The sequence below is a fragment of the Manis javanica genome, chromosome X (genome assembly GCF_040802235.1).
Source record: "Manis javanica isolate MJ-LG chromosome X, MJ_LKY, whole genome shotgun sequence".
NCBI lineage: Eukaryota > Metazoa > Chordata > Mammalia > Pholidota > Manidae > Manis > Manis javanica.
The window spans coordinates 120,747,673-120,770,555 of record NC_133174.1 but is presented as its reverse complement, the minus strand read 5'-3'; the positions used below and the strand labels follow the sequence as shown (position 1 = coordinate 120,770,555).

Sequence of the window (22,883 nt, the reverse complement as noted above, 5' to 3'; positions counted from 1 at the left end):
CTACACTTTCCATATCTGTGCTTCACTCATTAACAAGGCGTTTGCTTCAATAGGGGCTGATTATCTAGCTCATGTTAATGCCAGCAGTTTCTCTACGCCCCGTCTATGCTCTGCACCCAGGGACTGTCCTGAAGAACCTAGAGCCTAGTTGCTATGCTTCACTGCCTCCCTTCTGAGGTTGCTGTTAGCTTACATTTCATAAGTACCAGTCTGATGACAACACTAAATAGATTTTAATGCTCTGGAGATTAACAAGATGAGGTAGAGAAACAGAACACAGTCTGTCCTAATTAGTTCATAGAATATTTCTATCTTTCAATGCTAAATCAGGCACCCACAGAAGAGAAAAACACAAGGGAAAAAAAGGCAAGTGGTTAAATATGCTTGAATCTTTTCAGACTATGTTGCTGAAAATGGAAAATTTTTTTAAGAACTCTAACTCTGAAGCCAGTGTAAGTTTGTTGTGAGCTCTTGGGTTGGTTTTTATCTAGGGAAAAAATCACAAGCTTAAAATACAGACTTCATCCGTATGTTTAACTCTAAGAAGTCAGCAGAAGTCACATAACCTAGAAAATGCTGGTGGTCCTGAGGGCGTTCAACTGAAAACCAAATTTGAGCATATCTGTTGGGTATTCATGCCACATCAATATTTATTTAATGCAACATATGCAAAGGCACTGTGATGAGTTTAAATCAGGAAGAACACTGGGCATGAAATGATATTTATTAATTCCATGAAGAGAACAGCTACATATTTTATTCTTCTAATGGTCACGTTCATAAGCTTAAGGCATCTTATGTTAGGATCAAAATTCGGTCAAGGCTTCTTAAGGCACACCTTAAAACACCAATGTTCTTTTAACAACTTTGTCTTCAGGACCAGTAAATATGTTCTTATTTTTAGGTGATCAAAGATAACAGTTTTTATTAATAAAGACTTATCTCAAAATGCTGGGATAGGTTTCAGAATTAAAATGTCAACATGTTAATCTTAAAGAGCAAAGTGTTTCAAAACTAAAATGCAAGAAAATCTTGTTATGTGCATGTATTTTTATATCATCAATCAGACTGCAGGTTCTAAAATTGCTCATATCCAGCGTGATGGTGCTTGAGACCAATAAAGTAAGCCAGCAACAGTAGAATAAGTACTCCTGCCAAGGCTGCTCCCACCACTATGGGCACAAGGAAGCTGTGGTCATCTGCATGGCAGTCTTGAGCTAGATGTGGAGAAAGGACAACTGAGAACAACAACAGTGACAAAATTTCAAATCTGTAAATTTTAAGTTGAAATGACAGCCCCTCCTAACACACATTTGCTTTTTACACCAAGGTAACAAGTCGTTGGCATTATCAACAAATGCAGTTTCACGCAAGCAATTTTCAAATAACTCAATCACATGCTTTTCACTATCTCCCAAATTGCAGTCATTTTGGATAAAAGATGTATCAAATGATCACATACTTCTCATATTTCTTAACAAGATAATGGCTAAATATAATCAGTCTTTTCTTCATGATCAGGCTGTGAGCTTTTGGAGGCAAACTGTTAGGATGTTGAAGACACACAGTGCCTAGAACACGGCAGATTGTGAAGTATTCACGAAATGACAAATGAATAGCTATACAAAGCAGACATTTAAGAAACTCAATGCATAGCACTCTGGGGTCACTTAGTAGTGGGAAAGATGGCCCTGATGGTCTGTTTGTCTCAAGATATTCAGTCTAGTGTGAGAGACAGACATGAACTTCAGTGTTTATAATTTCAAATGTGCTTTGATAGGGACAGGCAACACAGTGTCAGGACGTGTTTCAGAGACACACTCAGCTGAACCTTGTTACACCATGAGTTTTTCAGTATGAGCAGGAATGAACCACGAAGGTAATGAGAGAGGGTACTCCAAGTGTACGAAACAGCACAGATGAAATTACGGAAGATAAGAAAGCATGGTACTTCAGGGGAAACGCAGACTAGCATAGACAGAACAGGAAATCAAGAGGTACTCTTTGTGAGAAAAAGAGGCAGAAAGAGAGTGCTGGGGACAGTTCACAAGGGCCTTGTGTGCTCTAGGGAGTTTGGCCTTATAGTGAAAGTCAAAAAAAACAAGTGCAGTAGGACTTGAAGGAGAATATTTGTTTCAGAAGTTATGGCAGACAGAAGACTGGAAGTACTAAGTTAGGAAGCACCTGTATTGCTAGAGGGCAGATGACCAACATGGCCCTGAACTGGGTTAACAAAGTGCAGATCTGATGGATGGACGAGGTCCAACTAGTAAGCAGAATTGACCAAACAGGTATCAGATATGGGGTTGCAGGAGACAACAGAATGGCTTCGAATTCCATGCTTGAGTGATTACATAGATGCTGGCACCATTCATGGTCGGGCATAATGGGAGGAATATATGCATTCCAGTTTTATTTAGTTATTTGTGTGTGTGTGTTGGTTTTAATTTTCACTTGCCTTATTTTTGTGTTGGAGGGGAGGGGCTATGTGGAAGAGGGAGACATCTGGTTTTGGGTTTTCTGGGTTTAAGATGAATGTGTCCCAACCAAGTGGTTGATGAACCTGGGTGGCAGTTAAAACCTGGGACAACGCTATTTCCCAGCAAGGGCAAAGACAACAAAAAGAGGACCAGAGACAAAACCCGTGAGAACACCAATATTTTGAGGCATAAAGCTGGAAGAAAAAGAAGTAGAAAAGGCAGACAGAAAATGCCACAGAAGCCAAGGAAGAACATTTCAAAAGCATGGGAGGACGGTGTGAAAGAGAAGCCTGAGAAATGTCTATTGTATCTAGCAGTATAGGGGGTGAAGGCCATGCATCCAACTGCTGCAGGTTTAGAAGCAAATGGGAAGCGATTGGTTAGATGAAGAACCTGGGACAGGGAACATAAGAATACCTGTTTCAAGAAATGTATAAGGGAGGGCAATAGGGAGTTAGTTAGAAGGGGGACATGGGTCAAGAGAGCATTATTTTCAGGGTGGAAGAGACTTAAATATGTTTACAGGGTGAAGGAAACAGCAATTAGCAATTGACAGATTGAAGACACAAAATGGTACAGGGTCTCCTAGGAGACAGCAGAAATGGGATTCCAGAAGCCCTGACAAGAAAAAGACCTACTGAGACCACAGGAGGAAAGAAAGGTGTAGATGAAGGTTAACATTTGCAGAGAGGGAAGAAGGCTGGGATGTTGATCCACCACTTCTTTTCTCCATTTCCTTTCCTCTTACTGCCCTAGTTCTCTTCCTGACTTGCAGTCTACCAGGGATTGATAAATCAGGTAATCAAGCTTATTAGAATTATGTCAAAAATATGAAGAGCCTGCAAGGCAATTGTGTTTGTTCTTCCATTTAACAAATGTGCCAGGCTTTTGCTAGCCTCTGGGGCAATAACTGAGAACAAGATGCAATCCTGGAGTTTATGGACTTTATGACATCGACTTTTGTTGCCTGCTTAACCACCTCTTTTACTTGTTTCTTGTTCTGTTAAAAATCCAGATAGCTGATCCAGATAGCTGATCACAAAATCCAGATGTAGTTTGTGAATACATGGTGTTAACAGCACTCAGCTCCTCCCCTTCAATTTCCCAAATTATGACCCAGCATATAACTATTAGGTGACATGTATTGTGAAGTATTATGCCTTGGCTTTAATATAACTTGGTTTTCAAAAAATTCATTAGATTAATTTCTTATTCTGGCAATGGATTCATGGCCCTCTCTTTCCCAAATTGGGTATTTGACCTAGTACTGAAATGACTTTCATAAATACTGCCAATAAGGCTTTCATGTAAGACAAATATTCCCAGAGTAGATCAAAAAGGCAATTCCACTAATACAAAGATTTTTCTAAATGCTATCACTTAGTTAAAATGCTCTCAATTAGTATGTGAAGTATTAATTTATAATGACCATTAATTCTATGAATTCAACCTTTAAAAATTTTTTAGGTAATGGTAAGAAATTTTAGAAAACAGTAATTTTACTAAGATCACATCCTGAAGAAAAGAAAATGTCATTCTATAAATCATTTTGATTTTACATGCCTAATGTATACTTTAGACCATATTGAAAGTATTTCCAGGGAAAGAAAAAGTGTGTTTGTAGAAGAGTTTAATAGTCAGAGAAGCAGTGAATATTTTTAGAGATGTTTCATGACCACTAAAATTTTAGTGAAAAGTTTCATGTAGATTAAAAATACTGTTAATGTTCAATTTTCTGTTCAGAAATTTTTCAAATACAATTTTTGGTGAGATGGAAAGCTAAGACACACATTTGTAACAAAACATAAAACAAATTCCTCTGAAAAACTCAATGTGTTAAAATTTCTCTTTGGAAGAATCAGTGTTAAGAATCACATTCTTATGTGGTATCTGTTATATACCTTTTAGATCTACAGTCAAATTGTTTGAAGTTTATCACATGAATATAAAAAGATACTTGAAGCTACTCAATACCACCCAAAAACATGTCCATACTAGTTTCAAAAGCAAGATATGGTAATTACTGATGCGAAAAATTAGCTACTAGTGTAAAAGATAAAGAGATGGGTGGGAAAGAGATGAGCCCATGACAATTTAACATATCTAAATAGAGATGAAAAATATCTGAGTCTTAAAAGAATTCCTCTTGAAAGTGCAAGGAATTTTACATGGTGCATTTTATACTGTAGGTAAACTATGTTTTTGATACATAACAAGTAGCTTATCAGATTCCTTCTAAAAATACTCAAATCCTCATTGAAATGGAAACTATTCCTCAAAGAAGTAAGAGTAATAGGATTTTAAAGCCCTCAGCCCCCAGATGAAGAAACTGAAACCCTAGAAGTTAAGCAGCTTGGCCAAAGTCACATGGTAGCTATTAGCAGAGTTGGGAGTGATTCACAGTCACATGGCAAATTGGGTAACCCACAGGGAAGTTTCTACCCAGATTCTAAGTTTTTTTGGGTGATATACTAAAGTGACTGGGAAGCTATCTAAAAACTGGAAGTTTCAAGTATTTTAGAATGATATTAAAGAGCGACACAATCCTATTTTGGTTCAGATCAACAGCGCAGTTTATATGGCAATGTATAGCTGCTATATATAAATATTGGCCTTAATTTAGGAGTTGAGAAACATGTACAAAGAGATCGTCTGAAGGTTTTACTATGAAATAAATATTCTAGATCACTGGTCTAACTGGCTACACACCAGGCTCACGTGAGGTGCTTAAAAATATACACATACATGTGTACATACACACACACACACATACACACACACACAGCCTCATCCCAGACCTGCTAAGTTAAATCCTCTAGGAATGGAGCCTGGAATCTGAATTTTTGTAATAAGCTTCCCAGATGATTCTTATTCTGTAGCCAGCCCAGCATCTGTAGAAATCTATGTATGGGACCATGCTTCCAGATATTAGTAGAACATTTTGGAAATAATTTACTTCTAAGCATTTCTGAAGTTTTCCCTTTTGGAAGAAATTGCCATTAATGTAGTATACAAATCTTGACTTTAACCAATGGGAAAAAAATGTGAGCAAATTTCCTTAAGAAATAAAAGAATCTTTATTGTTTGTTTTAGAAGCAGTATGTTGAGCAAACGGACAGGCAAATATCTAAAGAGAAATACCATACATCAGCTAATGGTTTAAACATTTGAGAAAATATATGAACGTATTTACATGGACCAGTTTTTTATATAAATGCTAAAACATGAAAAACACCTAGAACCAAATAGTGTTAGACCATCAAGGTACATACCCAGTAAAACAAAGAAAACTACAAAAGGTACAAAGAACATATAGCTACAGTGTAAATAATAATATATAAACTGGCCCATGTAAAATACAAAAATATTCAATGAAGTCAGATTTTCTATAAAACAGTGCTAATTTAGAGGTATTTTAATATAAATCAGGTATATAATCTAAATGTAGAAAGTTTTAGAAACATTAACAGTGTTAAGCCAGTGCCACCCATTTGTGCTTATTTTTTTTAAAAAGCTGCTTTGTTTTGACTAATGAAAAACATCTAAAGCCTGTATTCTTATAGGCATTATTCATTCTTATAAGGTTAACAATCTTAAACTAAAACACTATTTAAGTAAAAAATAATTTTTAAAACTCAAGATTTATAATCTTTAAAAAGTGCCTTAAGCTGGCAATGCAGCTCAATGTAGCTTTAAGAGCGGGGCTAGTCAGGAATCTGATTCTGAGCCAGTAAGATTTTCAGGCTACTCTAAACAGACAGTAAATGTGAGTGGGAGAAAAAGTATTCGTCACTCCACTACAACTCAAAAGATAGTTATAGACATACACATACTAACATGCATTGCTTCTGTGTGTGTGTGAGAGAGAGCGAGCAAGTGTATGTTTATATCTAGACTACCAAATTCAACATCAATACTACCTTGGAACCCAGTTATCTCATTTTCTAGTGAATTGGGGTGAGGGGAACATAATAATCTACCTACCCCCCCAAAAAAACACAAGAGCCTTCCATATATGGCCGCATATTAACAATTTTTTAGTATTTCCTCAGCCATTCCAATACAAAAAGAAATCTGGAAGCAGCAAGAAATGCTTGATATGTTAACTATCCAGCTGAAAAGTTTTGCTTTCTGATATAAACATTAGATGGTGCACGGTAAATGGATAATTGGTGCATCTGCCCAGGGCACAAAACTGAACACAAAGTACATGAATTAATAATGACTCTACCATAATGAACAATAATAATGTAAGTTTTGATTAGCACAGAACCATTTAAATGTGAAAGCCAAATTAGTAAATATTGTAGCAATGGATGCAAGCTAGAAACAAGGAACAACTTTTTAATGGACAAAGAGAGGACCAAGATTTTTGGGTTAGGTGCAAGTTCCTTTGTAAGTCTAAGCTCCCTTTTATATCTAGGTTCTAGTTCATATTGGCATTTCTTCTTTAAGAAAAAGAAAGGAAAGGGAAAGGGAAAGGGAAAGGGAAATGGAAAGGGAAAGGGAAAGGGGAAGGAAAGGAAAGGAAAGGAAAGGAAAAAAAAGAAAGAAAAGAAAAGAAGAAAAGAAAAAAGAGGAGAGGAGAGGAGAGGAGAGGAGAGGGGAGTAGAGGGGAGAGGAGAGGAAAAGAAAACACTACCACCAACAAGGACACTGGAAGGCTAAAGAAAAACCTACATTTAATGGTAGCACTGCATGTACAGGCCAATTTACAGGTACAAAGGACTAATGTCCCAAATTGGCATTGCCTTGCAATTACCTCTCAAGTGCCTAGTAAATGGACAGAAGCGCCCAGTTGGAATAGTCTTGCATCTTGCAATTTAAAACACTGAAAATCCAGGGTTTTTTTTCCCCAAAGGATTAAACAGTAAAATTAATACCTATTCTAACATTTAAAAAGCTTTTCTATCTTCTGTCAATACAGCCACATTAAATACAAATATATTCAAAAGGCATTAGGAAAGCATTCACTGCTAAGAACATAGTAATCCTAGCCCCTGTTCAAATCTACTGACATATCCTCTCGTAGGTCAAACATGCAGCAATGCCAGAGTAGCTAAGTTAGCCTGCAAACAAAATCACAAAAAATGCAAAAGGAGCAAGTACAAATCCACTGCTGTCTCAATTTAACTACATGCAGGAAAAAATCTTTTTAAAAACTGTTTTTCCTAAACTGCATAGTCAGTATATCTCAAGTGAAAACACAAATTCTAATTCAATACAATAAAATAGAACAAATAATCCAGTGATTTTGCATGTGCCTTTTGCTGTAGAAATAACAGCTTTAAATTCTTTGATTGGGGACACCAAAATCATGTGACCAATTTGTAGTTTGTTGTTCTGGAGGTGTTTCTATTTAAGTCGAAATCCACCATACCAGCTATAAGATCAGAACTACAACTAAATATACCTGAAATTGAACAGTATAGCATGTTGGAACTTGTACTTGCTTTATTATTTTATAACAGAGATCACATGTGGATTAGTGTTACAGAGTCTGATATCCAGCATAACTTTTTCTTCTGCCAATTAGGTAAGCAATCACTATTACGATAATCAAGCCTGAAAGACCAGCACCAACTATAATTGGTATTAGAATGGTGTCATCATCCAGCGAACACTCCTGGGCTGTAGGTGAGAAAAAGTGTGTAACAAATAATGAGTATAATCAAAAAAGAATGTCCAAAAGTAAAAGATGTTGACTCAAAATCAGAACTGCTCTTACAAGATTAACTCTTAGTAAAATTAAGACAGGCATATTTTAATGATAAAGCTACAGAGTTTTATGGTGTTCTAGAATTAAAATCCTAAAACTTATTTGTCATTTTGTGTGCATGTCTGTATATATAGTCACTCATATAAATGAATACATATACAGTATACTTATTTATATATATATGAGTAAACACATACACGTATGTGTATATACCAAGTCCTCTCCAAAATGGAGAGTATTTATCAGAAATGAAGAGAACTAATCAGGAAGGTTTAATCATGGAGCTTAGAACAGCCAGGCTGGCTCTGGAATCTTTTAGAACACAGATTGGCAAACTACAGCCCATGGGGCCAAATCTAGCCTAAGAGCTAAAAATGTTTTTCACACATTTTTAAATGGTTAAAAAAACAGAAGAAGAATATCTTGTGACACATGAGAATTAATAATATGCAACTCAAATTTCAGCATCCATAAATAAAGTTTTATTGGAACATGGCCATACTCATTTGTTTACTGCCTATGGTTGTTTTGTGCTACAACAGCAGTTGAATAGTTGTGACAGAGACCATATGGCCTCCAAACCTAAAACACTTACTGCCTGGGCCTTTTACAGAAAACGTTTGCAAATCCATGACTTAAAGAGCATATGAGTTTAGTGCCTACAAAAGTCAAGAAACTGGGACCTCTTACTAATTTGAGTGTGTTTAGTATATTTTTCAATCTGGTCAGGTAGGGCTGGCAGCCCTCAGGAGCTATTTTTGCTATTTTTAGAGAGTAGTATGATCCAGTAAAATTCAATCAACACTCTTTTATCTTACTACAAGTCTACTTCCTCCTCCCATACAGCTGACTATTACTACTGTGTTGCATTTATATAGGAACCCACAGTCAAAAACCTAGCTGCCCAAATAGATTATGCATTCATTATCAGTATGAAATGTTGTATGCTCCTTTGTGCACCATTTTTAATTCTATGTGCATAAAGACCAAAGTTTCAAATTAGAGAAAGATCTCTATTACAGCTGACTAGATACAGGCTTGAGCTGATACTACACTGCAAATGATTTTAAATTCTAAAACACAAATGTGGACCTGAAACTAGGGTAATAATGTAGGGGAGCTAGATAAAGACTCAAAACTATTAAAGGATCAGAATAACTGAAGTACCTAAGCAAAACTAACAAAAGGGAAAATGAATTCTTGAGAGACTTTTTAAGTGTAATTAACCTCTCAAAGTCACAAGAATGGTAGGGTGAAGAGCCCAATTTATTTTGGCCTCACCAAATCAAGCTAGGTATTCAGCACTACCACAGAAACACCTGAATGACTCACAAGATATTCACTTTTAAACATAGCTTCCACATTTCCTTCTAAACCACAGAATCATCACAAAGGATGTGGATGACTGGAATAGCTCTGCTCAGCAGAACTGTGATTCATAAACCCTCAATTTTACAAAATCAGTTTAAAAGGACAAGTCAATTAAGGAACTTTATGTACTTTTTTCTTCATGCAAATTTTAATCTTATAAGACCTAATGCATCTTTCATATTTGTATAAACATACTATAATGACCCCTTCACAAAGGTTTCACTAAAAAACCTGATAAATACCACCATTAGCCCTGAATAGATTTTCAAAAAGCCTTATTCACACTGGCACATGCTTTTAAAACTTCTCCAGATGATTTTGTCTGGCCAAAGCACAGGCCATGATTTTGAGGCTTTGCCTACCACAATATTTTGTCTTAACAAAATAAGACCAAATTGCTTTAATTCAGTTATGAAAATGTTTCCAGAGAGAAGATGGCCCCATGAAAGCAGACGCAAGATGCTCTAAGCTGCTGTTCCCAAGTGCCAAAACCTGGGGGAAAATGTCTATACTTTAAGCAAAGCTCTTAAAGCTTCTATCAGTTTTCAGCTTTAAGAACTTGCTGCAAGCGGTTTTCACATCACAAAAAAATCTACTTTGAGCAAAATGATGAGCCAAATATAGTTACACAGCTTGCTCAAGGCTAGAACTCCACAACAGTCAAGAGGTGAATTTGTATTTCTCTATTTCAGTGCTTAAATTTCCATGACCTCAGGAAAAGCCACCTGTCAGTCAACATAAGAGCATAAATTATTAATAAAGCTTGCCTGATTCTTACCTGTAGAATACTTTCCTTCCATCACATTGAAAGGCTGAACCCTTAGATCAAAGGTATTTATCTGAAATCCTCCAGACACTGAAACAGTCTGCTCTTTGTTGCACATGTAAGAACTTCCCAGTGGGGCATCCCAGTAGGTAAGACTGTTATTTGAAATGCTGAAAACTTTAAAGAAAAGAACATGTTAGTAAATTCTTATCCTACCAATGTTAAAAATGGGACAGTCCTCAGAATTCTTCAGTCAAGTATGGCAGGTTGGGGTACAGAGTCAACCCACAAAATGCAATTCTTAGAATCACTAGGTTTCCTATCTTTCCATAGGTGTTTCTACAGTCTAATCATCAGTCACATTCTTAAGTATCATCTGCCATACTTTAAAAACATAGGATAATATAAAAGGTAGAACATATAGTTCTAAGTTACTGTTTTAAGTTGTGGTGAAGGTACAATTGTCACATGGCATCTTCTGTTCCATTAGATAAGGCACTACTTATGACATGACCATTATGTTTCCACTTCCTTCTTCCCACACTCTTTCCCCCAAGACCAGTGCTTTGCTTACCAGAGCCATTAACCAAATACATGCTGAAATTCACTTCCTTCAGGTAGAATCGGTTTTCATTTTTCTATTTGAGAAAGAACTTCCAGTTAACCGACACATCACACAGTTAATATCTACAGAGGAAAAGCAATCTAATAGTGTTACCCAGAAGAAAAAAACATGGATTAGACAAATTAGGGCCAGTAGATCAAAGTGCAACCAAGTAAAGAGAACTCAAAATATGACAGGAACCCTGTTTCCTCTGCAGTTTGTTTCCAATCCTTGGACCGAAGGTGTAATCAAGGGGTTCTTAGACACTTGACAATTCATTCTCTCTGTTTTATTCCTCCTGTCACTTGCTGAGCCCACACCTCCTCTAGCCTGAATCACGACAGCCTCTTAACCAGACTCCTGGCCTTTCAACCTCTCTAGCTCTGATCTTTCCTTTGCTGCAACTATTCTTCTGAAGCACTCATCTGATCAGCCAGTCATTCTAATTATTTCAGTGCTTAGTATGTTCAAGGTAACATATCTAAGTGTTCCACGGAGCTGGCAAAATAAAGCAGACTTGGATCCTGTCCTCAATGTGTTTGCAACCTGCCAGGGAAAATAAGATAAATACATAAATAAATAATCATTACAAAAAAGAAAGTGGTAAGTTATGAAACTTAAAAGGAGATAAATTACTTCCATCTAGGGGAGGAGCAAAAGTAATACAAGCTTTAGGGATAGGCCCTTTGAACTGGGTAGGATTCAATTAGGAAGCAAATAGAAAAGGGTATTTGACAAGGCAACAGTATTAAGTAGCCAGAACATAAGCATAATCACAGGCATGCTAGCATTTGTGAACTTACCAAGTGCCAAGCACTGTTCTTAAAACTTTACACAAGGCTTTACTGAATTACAGCACCCCATTCTGGGATGGGGTAATCGAACTATGGAGCTGTTAGTTAACTTCGCCCAAGGCTACATGGCTGGTAGGCAATTAGCTGGGATGTGAACCTAGAAGTCTGGATGCAAAGCTTATGTACTGGTTACTGCTGCAACTCTTCCATCTCACCAGATGTGCACAGGGAACATGCCCAGGGAAGCATGAGATTCATAAAAAGGTTAAGAGGGGGAGGAGCCAAGATGGTGGCGTGAGGAGGGCAGCAGAAATCTCCTGCCAAAACCATATATATTTTTAAAAACACAACAAATACAACTATTCCTAAAAGAGAGACCAGAGGACACAGTACAACAGCCAGGCTACACCTACACCTGCTAGAACTCAGCACCTCATGAAGGGGGGTAAGACACAAGCTGCGGCCCAGCAGAACCCGAGCACACCCCCCACCCAAGCTCTGTGGCAGGAGGAGAGGAATCGGAGCAGGGAGGGAGTGGGAGCCCAGGACTGCTAAATACCCAGCCCTAGTCATCCACACTGGGAGCACAGAAACACATTGTATGGGTACTGGATACTAGGGAAACGGAACAGTAAAACCTGCGAGCAGGTTCCCACAGCTGGCAACCCTGAGACAAAAGAAAAGTGAGCGCCTTTTGAAAGTCTTAAAGAGACAGGGGCCTCACAGCTGGATGGAAGCATCCCAGAACACTCAGCCCAGCAGCTGGGAATCCCGGGGAACTCCAGGTGCTCCAGCCCTCTGGGAGGCAGTGTAGCTCTGAAGCGCCTCATTGTGATAAACAGCCTCCCATCCATTCTCCCTCTGGCGCAGCACCGCCATAGCAGGGGAGCAGCCTGAGAGTGGCCACATCCACAGCAACCACCCACAGCCTCCTCCACAGCCGCTGGGGCCAGATTCAGAGGCCCCGCCGGCGCACAGCTGCCTGAGACAAGGTGCTAGAGGTCGCCATACTCACAGGAGAGCACATCCAGCTCGCCTGCAACTCCCCACAGGGCTCTGGGCTGCTCCGCTGGTGGCCCCACCCATGGCAGCTCAGGAAATAAAACCAGATGCTACTCCCTGTGTGCGGGTAACTGGCAGAGGCAGTGAGGTGGGCAAGATGACCAGGAAGCAGGAAGGCACTTTGTTCTCCAAGCTAACACACACGCCAAATGCCCACGACTACCTCTATCACCATAAAAAGGCAGAAGAATTTGATCCAGTCAGGAATAATCCCGACAACCCCTGTGAGGGAGCATGGGGAGATAGATTTAACCAATCTTTCTGAAAAAGAATTCAAAATAAAGGTCATAACCATGCAGATGGACCTGCAGAGAAATAGGCAAAAGCTAAATAAAGTTGGGAGGGAGAATACAGAAATAAAACAATCTCTGGAAGTACTTAAGAGCAGACTGGATGAGATGCAAGAGGCTGTTAATGGAACAGAAACCAGAGAACAGGAACACAGAGAAGCTAAGGCAGAGAGAGACAAAAGGATCTCCAGGAATGAAAGAATACTAAGAGAACTGTGTGACCAATCCAAATGGAACAATATTCATATTATAGGACTACCAGAAGAAGAAGAGAGAGAAAAAGGGATAGAAAGTGTATTTGAAGAAATAATTGCTGAAAACTTCCCCAAACTGGGGGAGGAAATAGTCTCTCAGACCATGGAAGCTCACAGAAGTCCCAACACAAGGGACACAAGGAGGAAAACACCAAGACACATAATAATTAAAATAGCAAAGATCAAAGGCAAGGACAGAGTATTAAAGGCAGCCAGATAGACAAAAAAGATCACCCACAAAGCAAAATCCATCAGGCTATCATCAGACTTCTCAACAGAAACCTTATAGGCCAGAAGAGAATGGCATGATATATTTAATGCAATGAAACACAAGGGCCTTGAACCAAGAATACTATATCCAGCATGATTATCATTTAAATATGAAGGAGGGATTAAACAATTACCACACAAGCAAAAGTTGAGGGAATTTGCCTCCCAGAAACCACCTCTACAGGGTATTTTAGAGGGGCTGCTCTAGATGGAAGTACTCCTAAGGCAAAATATATGTCACCAGAGAAAATAAAATCACAGCAAAGAAAGCAGACCAACGAAACACTAACTAAAGACAAAAAATAAAATCAACTACTCACAAAAGCAGTCAAAGGAAACACAAAATATCACGGATTAAAACACCTAACATATTAAGTATGGAGGAGGAGGAATAAGAAAGGAGAGAAATAAAGAATCATCAGACTTTGTTTATAACAGCTTAACAAGTGAGTTAAGTTAGACAGGTAGATAGTAAAGAAGCTACCCTTGAACCTTTGGTAACCACAAATATAAAGCCTGTAATGGCAATAAGTAAATACCTATGGATAATCACCCTAAATGTAAATGGACTGAATGCACCAATCAAAAGATACAGAGTAACAGAATGGATAAAAAAGCAAGACCCACCTATATGCTACTTACAAGAGACTCACCTCAAACCCAAAGACATACACAGCCTAAAAGTCAAGGGATGGAAAAAGATATTTCATGCAAACAATAGGGAGAAAAAAGCAGGTGTTGCAGTACTAGTATCAGACAAAATAGACTTCAAAACAAAGAAAGTAACAAGAGATAAAGAAGGACATTACATAATGATGAAAGGGTCAGTCAAACAAGAGGATATAACCATTATAAATATATATGCACCCAATACAGGAGCACCAACATATGTGAAACAAATACTAACAGAATTAAAGGAGGAAATAGAACACAATGCATTCATTCTAGGAGACTTCAACACACCACTCACTCCAAAGGACAGATCCACCAGACAGAAAATACGTGAGGACACAGAGGCACTGAACAACACACTAGAACAGATGGACCTAATAGACATCTACAGAACTCTACACCCAAAAGCAGCACGAAACACATTCTTCTCAAGTGCACATGGAACATTTTCCAGAATACACCACATAATAGGCCACAAAAACAGCCTCAGTAAATTCAAAAAGATTGAAATTCTACCAACCAACTTCTCATAACACAAAGGTATAAAACTAGAAATAAATTGTACAAAGAAAGCAAAAAGGCTCACAAACACATGGAGGCTTAACAACATGCTCCTAAATAAGCAATGGAACAATGATCAAATTAAAATACAGATCAAGAAACATATGGCAAAGTCCCAACTTCTGTGGGACGCAGCAAAAGCAGTTCTAAAAAGAAAGTATATAGCAATCCAGGCCTATTTAAACAAGGAAGAACAATCCCAAATGAATAGTCTAAAGTCACAATTATTGAAATTGGAAAAAGAAGAACAAATGAGGCCCAAAGTCAGCAGAAGGAGGGACATAATAAAGATCAGGGAAGAAATAAGAAAAATTGTGAAGAACAAAACAACAGAAAAAAATCAATGAAACCAAGAGCTGGTTCTTTGAGAAAATAAACAAAATAGATAAGCCCCTAGCCAGACTTATTAAGAGAAAAAGAGAAATCTTTACACATCAACAGAATCAGAAATGAGAAAGGAAAAATCACGACAGACCCCACAGAAATACAAAGGATCATTAGAGAATACTGTGAGAATCTATATGCTAACATGCTAGAAAACCTAGAAGAAATGGACAACTTCCTAGAAAAATACAACCTTCCAAGACTGACCAAGGAAGAAACAGAAAATCTGAACAGACCAATTACCAGCAACGAAATTGAAGTGGTAATCAAAAAACTACCTAAGAGCAATACCCCTGGGCCAGATGAATTTACCGTGGAATTTTATCAGACATACAGTGAAGACCTAATACCCATTCTCCTTAAAGTTTTCCAAAAAACAGAAGAGGACGGAATACTCCCAGACTCATTCTATGAAGCCAGCATCACTCTAATACCCAAAACCAGGCAAAGAAAACACAAAAAAAGAAAATTACAGACCAATATCCCTGATGAATATAGATGCAAAAATACTCAACAAAATATTAGTAAACTGAATTCAAAAATACATCAAGAGGATCATACACCATGACCAAGTGAGATTCACTTCAGGGATCCAAGGATGGTACAACATTCGAAAATCCATCAACATCATCCACCACATAAACAAAAAGAAGGACAAAAACCATATGGTCATCTCCATAGATGCTGAAAAAGCATTTGACAAAATTCAACATCCATTCATGATAAAAACTCTCAACAAAATAGGTATAGAGGGCAAGTACCTCAACATAATAAAGGCCATATATGATAAACCCACAGCGAACATCATACTGAACAGCGAGAAGCTGAAAGCTTTTCCTCTAAGATCGGGAACAAGACAGGGATGCCCACTCTCCCCACTTTCATTCAACATAGTACCGGAGGTTCTAGCCACAGCAATCAGGCAAAACAAAGAAATACAAGGCATCCAGATTGGTAAAGAAGAAGTCACACTGTCACTATTTGCAGATGACATGATACTGTACATAAAAAACCCTAAAGACTCCACTCCAAAACTACTAGAACTAATATCTGAATTCAGCAAAGTTGCAGGATACAAAAGCAATACACAGAAATCTGCTGCTTTCCTATACATGAACAACGAACTGGCAGAAAGAGAAATCAGGAAAACAATTCCATTCGCAATTGCATCAAAAAGAATAAAATACCTAGGAATAAACCTAACAAAGGAAGTGAAAGACCTATACCCTGAAAACTACAAGACACTCTTAAGAGAAATTAAAGAGGACACTAACAAATGGAAACTCATCCCATGCTCTTGGCTTGGAAGAATTAATATTGTCAAAATGGCCATCCTGCCTAAAGCAATCTACAGATTCAACGCAATCCCTATCAAATTACCAATAGCATTCTTCAAGAATTGGAACAAATACTTCTAAAATTCATATGGAACCACCAAAGATCCCGAATAGCCAAAGCAATCCTGAGAAGGAAGAATAAAGTGGGGGGGATCTCACTCCCCAACTTCAAGCTCTACTACAAAGCCACAGTAATCAAGACAATTTGGTACTGGCACAAGAACAGACGCACAGACCAGTGGAACAGAATAAAGACTCCAGACATTAACCCAAACATATATGGTCAATTAATATATGATAAAGGAGCCATGGACATACAATGGAAAATGACAGCCTCTTCAACAGCTGGTGTTGGCAAAACTGGACAACTACATGTAAGAGAATGAAACTGGACTATTGTCTAACCCCATACACAAAAGTAAATTAAAAATGGATTGAAGACCTAAATGTAAGCCATGAAACCATAAAACTCTTAGAAAAAAACATAGGCAAAAATCTCTTGGACATAAACGTGTGTGATTTCTTCATGAACATATCTCCCCGGGCAAGGGAAACAAAAGCAAAAATGAACAAGTGGGACTATATCAAGCTGAAAAGCTTCTTTACAGCAAAGGACACCATCAGAAGAACAAAAAGGCATCCTACAGTATGGGAGAATATATTCATAAATGACAGATCCAATAAAGGGTTGACATCCAAAACACATAAAGAGCTCACACACCTCAACAAACAAAAAGCAAATAATCCAATTAAGAAATGAGCAGAGGAGCTGAACAGACAGTTCTCTAAAGAAGAAATTCAGATGGCCAACAGACACATGAAAAGATGCTCCACATCGCTAGTCATCAGAGAAATGCAAATTAAAACCACAATGAGATGTCACCTCACACCAGTAAGGATCGCCACTAACCAAAAGACAAACAACAACAAATGTTGGCGAGGTTGTGGAGAAAGGGGAACCCTCCTACACTGCTGGTGGGAATGTAAATTAGTTCAACCATTGTGGAAAGCAGTATGGAGGTTCCTCAAGAAACTCAAAATAGAAATACCATTTGACTCAGGAATCCCACTTCTAGGAATTTACCCTAAGAATGCAGCAGCCCAGTTTGAAAAAGACAGATGCACCCCTATGTTTATCGCAGCACTATTTACAATAGCCAAGAAATGGAAGCAACCTAAGTGTCCATCAGTAGATGAATGGATAAAGAAGATGTGGTACATATACACAATGGAATATTATTCAGCCATAAGAAGAAAACAAATCCTACCATTTGCAACAACATGGATGGAGCTAGAGGGTATTGTGCTCAGTGAAATAAGTCAGGTGGAGAAAGACAAGTACCAAATGATTTCACTCATATGTGGATTATAAGAACAAAGAAGAAACTGAAGGAACAAAACAGCAGCAGAATCACAGAACCGAAGAATGGACTAACAGTTACCAAAGGGAAAGGGACTGGGGAGGACAGATGGGAAAGGAGGGATAAGGGGGGGTAAAGAAAGGGGGCATTACGATTAGCATATATAATGTGGGGTGGGGCAGGGGAGGGCTGTGCAACACAGAGAAGACAAGTAGTGATTCTACAGCATCTTACTATGCTGATGGACAGTGACTGTAATGGGGTTTGTGGGGGGAGACTTGGTGATGGGGGGAGTCAAGTAAACATAATGTTCCTCATGTGATTGTAGATTAATGATACCAAAAAAAATGGTTAAGAAGGAAACATACAGCTGGGTATGCAGGTTTTATTGCATGGTTTGTGGAGAAGAGGCTTGAACTACCCTGCCATGGAACTTAGATGTTATCTCACTGGCAAAAGGGAACCACTGAAGGTTTTTGAGCAAGAGCTGTGTTCAGGAAGATTAAGCTGATGCAGAAGAATACCGGTGCAGCGGACTGGTTAGGAGGCTGTTTGAACAGTCCAGGTAAGAGGTAACGTAGGCTGGAATCAGGTCAAGGCAATGCAGAATGAAAGCAAGAGGAAAGACTCAGAGAAATTTTGGGAGGAAGGATAATGAAGGACTTGACAAACTTATCACATCTCTCCCCCACAAGGCTACGTCTTAGCTCGACATTCAAGGCTCTCCACAGTTTGACCCAACTACTATTCCATACTGATTTTTCACTAAACATGCCACATGCCTCATTCTCCTGGCTGGTCTTGGTGGTGTTCCTTTATCCAGGGATAACATATTTTTTTCCACTTATTACCCCCCAACTAACCTCCATAGGTACAGATCTGATTCACCCTGAAGGTCCAACTCAAATGCCATCTCTTCTGTTAAACCTTCCAGACCCTCTCCAGCCAGAGTTAACCACTTCCCTTTCTATACTCCCACAGCACTTTGTATTTTCCTCTGGTCTAGCACTCATCCCATTTTGTATCCATCTTCTATAGTATTCTACTCACCCACAGAATCAGGTTCAGAAGCCTTAGCATGGCATTCAAGGCCTTACACAAAAAACAGTAATTACTCGTGTATTTCTATCTTTACCACTAAGCTGTGGATTAAGAATACAGGCCTCCTTCTTCATATCCCACCAGAGCATCCTACAGAATGTGAACTCCAGTGATACTGCAGGTGTGTCCTGATTTTTCAAAGTGCCTGTCATATGGTTAAAATGTCACTGTTTTGGATTGGCTTTGAAAATAGTTCCCTGGGAAAATTAAATATTATAATTATTAAACATTTCCCCATGAGAGTCAGAAGAAATCATGTTCCTTTTAGGATCCTAGCATGGCTAGAAAGATCAAACTCAATCCCTCGAAAGGGAATGAACCTAAAATATTACTTTCCTCATTCCTACTGACTATAATATAATCCCTATGAGATAACTTCAAAAGAAAATGTGTCTGGGGAGGCCTGCTCTTATTGCATTGAGGACAAGCTTAAGTAGAAGACATTTTTAATAGTAATTCATGGATCATGTATGTACCATAACAGAGGAATAATCTAAATACTGGAAAATGGAAGATCTTTGTACACCTTTCTAAAATATAATTGCCTAATATAATCCTCACTTACTCTACATATAGTCCATAGAGAAAAAAGACTTTGGACTCAAGATACCAAGTTCAGATATGAAACAAATAACAACATACATAACTATTTTATGTATCGGATGTTGAGACTTTGTCCCTGCAACCTGACTTAAAAGCCAAACTGTTTTTTAATCTACTTGTACAATAAGTAAGAGTTAGCTGGTTCAACACTTTCCCTCACCAACAGCTATCCTCTTTTCCATCCCCATTTGCTATAACATGTATACACACATCCCTCAAAAAACTATGGGGATAATAACTTTCTGAGAAGGTGAAAATAAGGGTCCCCAATGATTCATTTATGCTAGCAAGGAGAAGACATATGCTTAACGTGGAACTTTCTGTTTAGGGGTCAAAGCATGAACAACAAAAACCTGAAAGCTGCCATTATGAACTATCCTGATTTAATGATTTAATGCACGTAAAGTATTTACACAGAGCCTTGTACATACCAAGTACCCAATAAATGGTAACTATTATTATTACTGATACTATTACAAAGAACACAGCCTCCAAAAGCCTAAAATATTATAGGAGACAAACAGACTTTTATAACCAAAAATAGAAGAAAATATTATGGAAATTACTTTCTATCTTTTATATATGTTTTATACACACACTCTTAATTACTACATTTATCTATATGGGTAGATTAGACTGGTTTTTTTATGTGGTTATTTCTTACTCCTACCCTAAGGTCTATATAATAGCAGAATAGCCACTTTTGGTAAACATTAATATGAGTCCAGCCCACAGACCCTGAGAGATGAACAGGGATCAATGGATTACACTTCATAATTAAGGAGTGCTGAAACTGAAAACAGAGCTAAATATCCTCCCAACACACACATATACACATGCACACTATTTAGACTTTCAGATGCATTTCTAAGAGAATGAACTTAATTTTAGAAAAATTTGTTACTTACCACAGCAAAGACAAAGTCAAGATACTTAATGTTGTTGTTGTTCAGCCTAAGTAGAGCAGTTTGAGGATGGCAGCTGCCAGTGAAGTTAGTTTTATTGGGGTTGATGTTAATAATGGAAGCAACCTTTAGGGGAAGAAGTGGGGGGAGGAGTACAGATGAACCATAAAAATCTATAGCAAAACCTTATACTCTAATAAGACCAACTTCTATGAAGAACAAAATATCCTTTTGTCTGGATACTTAAGTTTACAGTGTCTATTTTCAAAACAAAGTTGGCCTCAAGCTATGATTCAGACGACTTTACAAAAACAAAAACAAGAGGGACGCTTCCTCAGTCATGAGCCAAATGAAAAGACACATTTTTTATGGCACACAAAAGCCATCTGCCTAGCTTAAGTTGCAGACTCTGGGAGAGGGATTTGTTTATTGGCACGCCCTCTGTAGCCTGAGTGGAACATTGCAACTAGAAGTGCCATCGTACCCTTGGGCGTAGCTATACGATCTGAGTCATCAAACAGCTGGAGAAAAAGCTGCACTTTCCTTCCCATCAACCCACAGTGTGGTTCAGATAAAAGTGTGAAGGAGTTATATTTCAAACTGACTGAAATAAAGATCAACTGTTTGTACTGTGATCTACTACTGATGGTAAATAGAATCTAAACCCCAGAGTCCTTGAAGCTGCTAGGTTTCCTGCTGGCCAAGACAACACGTTGGCAGTGGCAGTAACTCTTCATGGTTACAGTAACTCCAAGCTAACAGAACCTCAACAAGTCAACATCAGATCTCCATTTAATGCAGAATCATTCTAGTAACATCAGTCTTGGCCTCTGGGTAGAACACACCACACTTGAAAGGAAATACACACCAAAAAAAGACTATCCATAAAAATAGACAACTATACCTTATCATGGGTGATGTTCAGCTGCAGCGCCATGGTAGCCAGAAGACAAGTACGACTGCCATTATGAACTGAGTAGGATCCAACCTGTGGTTTTTCCTGTGGAGTGGGTGTCATAGTAGGAGATGGCACAGTGGTGGGACTGGTGGGCACCACTGTAGTTGAAGGTTTATCTTTCCCACACAGAAACTCTAAAAGCAACAAAGGGCAAAATAAACCATGTCAACCTCAAGTTCTTAGAAAGTGTTGGTAGTTTTCCAGAACTAGGGAATGAGAGATTATTACACTTCTCTCACGTCATACATAAATTACAAAATCAATTTATAAATTTTAAGACTAAAACACAGGAATCCAATTTTTAAGTTTTGGTCTTGGATCATCAAAAGCTAAAGAGCTGATGATCAAGCTACTGAAGATTTGTTCAAACAAGGATTAGGTTTCATCAGCTGAAAATGTTATAGGTAAAGTGCTTTCAAAGAACTTTCCACAACACGTACATTGTAAACTTAAAACTGCAAGTTCCACAAGAATAAGAGCTGCTATTATTTATAAAAACTTTACAGTCCAGTGTAAGCTACAAACAAGTCTTAATATGTAAATGCTTTCAGATAACAACTTCAATTACAGTTACTGTGTGTATTTTCATCTTAAATTATGACCCAAGTATAGAAATACATATTTTAAGTATTTACCTTCTGTGCTCACTGTGCCATTTTGGACAAAAGCTTGTACATGAACATCCCAGTAGTGCTGGACAACATCATTCTTTTCTAAAGTTGATAAACTATTGCATCTGAAGATGTTATTCAATGGAATTTTCAATCCCACAGGGTCAGAAACGGTAATAAGTCCTACAAAATAAGTTTCCAAGAAGGTAAGAGAAAAGTGATAATATAAATATATTTGTATAGACTTTCTTCTTCTGTCTGCCTATCTAACCCCATCCCTGAAGTGACAAAGGACATGGCATAAAATGCAGGAAGAGGAAAGCTGTGATGGGGGTGGGAGGGACAGATGAGCTGCACATGGCCACACTCTAGAGCATCTCCAAGGATTTAAGGACAGATTGGGCTTTGTTTTTTTAGTGATGGAAGGGTAGCTGAGTTTTTAAAGCTGGAAATAAATAACACACAGGCAGGGGCAGAAAAATTTAAGACAATTACACATGAGGGAAACCAGCTGGAAGGTTGATGACCTGGTTCAGGTGAAAAGTGAGGGGCAGTAGGAAGAGAGCAAAGAAGCCAAATTAATGACACGTATCTAAGGCAGAGTCAACAGGACTTAGTGATGGAACAAGGAAGAGAGGCGGATCAGGGGAGGATTTTATAGTAAATGTTTCTTTGTGTGCTACTATCCCAAAGTAAGTTATAGTAACCAAAATGAGCTTTTAGAAACCTCCTCCTAGAGACAATTTAAAGACTATTCCATTTTGGGAAATCTTCAGGATA

At 38.2% G+C, this 22,883-nt stretch overlaps 1 protein-coding gene across 3 annotated transcripts in view; it reads right to left on the bottom strand.

The window, feature by feature from the left end:
- Positions 1-22,883, bottom strand: part of LAMP2 (lysosomal associated membrane protein 2) — a 38,692-nt gene that overhangs the window by 2,162 nt on the left and 13,647 nt on the right. The window contains exons 4-9 of one of the 3 annotated variants that reach the window (XM_037008469.2): positions 22,128-22,286; positions 21,439-21,626; positions 20,538-20,660; positions 10,911-10,974; positions 10,349-10,513; positions 707-1,217 (exon numbers count right to left, since the gene is read on the bottom strand). In XM_037008469.2, the coding sequence (XP_036864364.1) occupies positions 1,078-1,217; positions 10,349-10,513; positions 10,911-10,974; positions 20,538-20,660; positions 21,439-21,626; positions 22,128-22,286 (839 nt within the window). In that variant the 3' untranslated portion in view covers positions 707-1,077. Of the gene's footprint in view, positions 1-706; positions 1,218-5,533; positions 8,112-10,348; positions 10,514-10,910; positions 10,975-20,537; positions 20,661-21,438; positions 21,627-22,127; positions 22,287-22,883 lie in introns of those variants that run through there. The other 2 variants (XM_037008468.2, XM_037008467.2) reach the window with 2 other exon arrangements.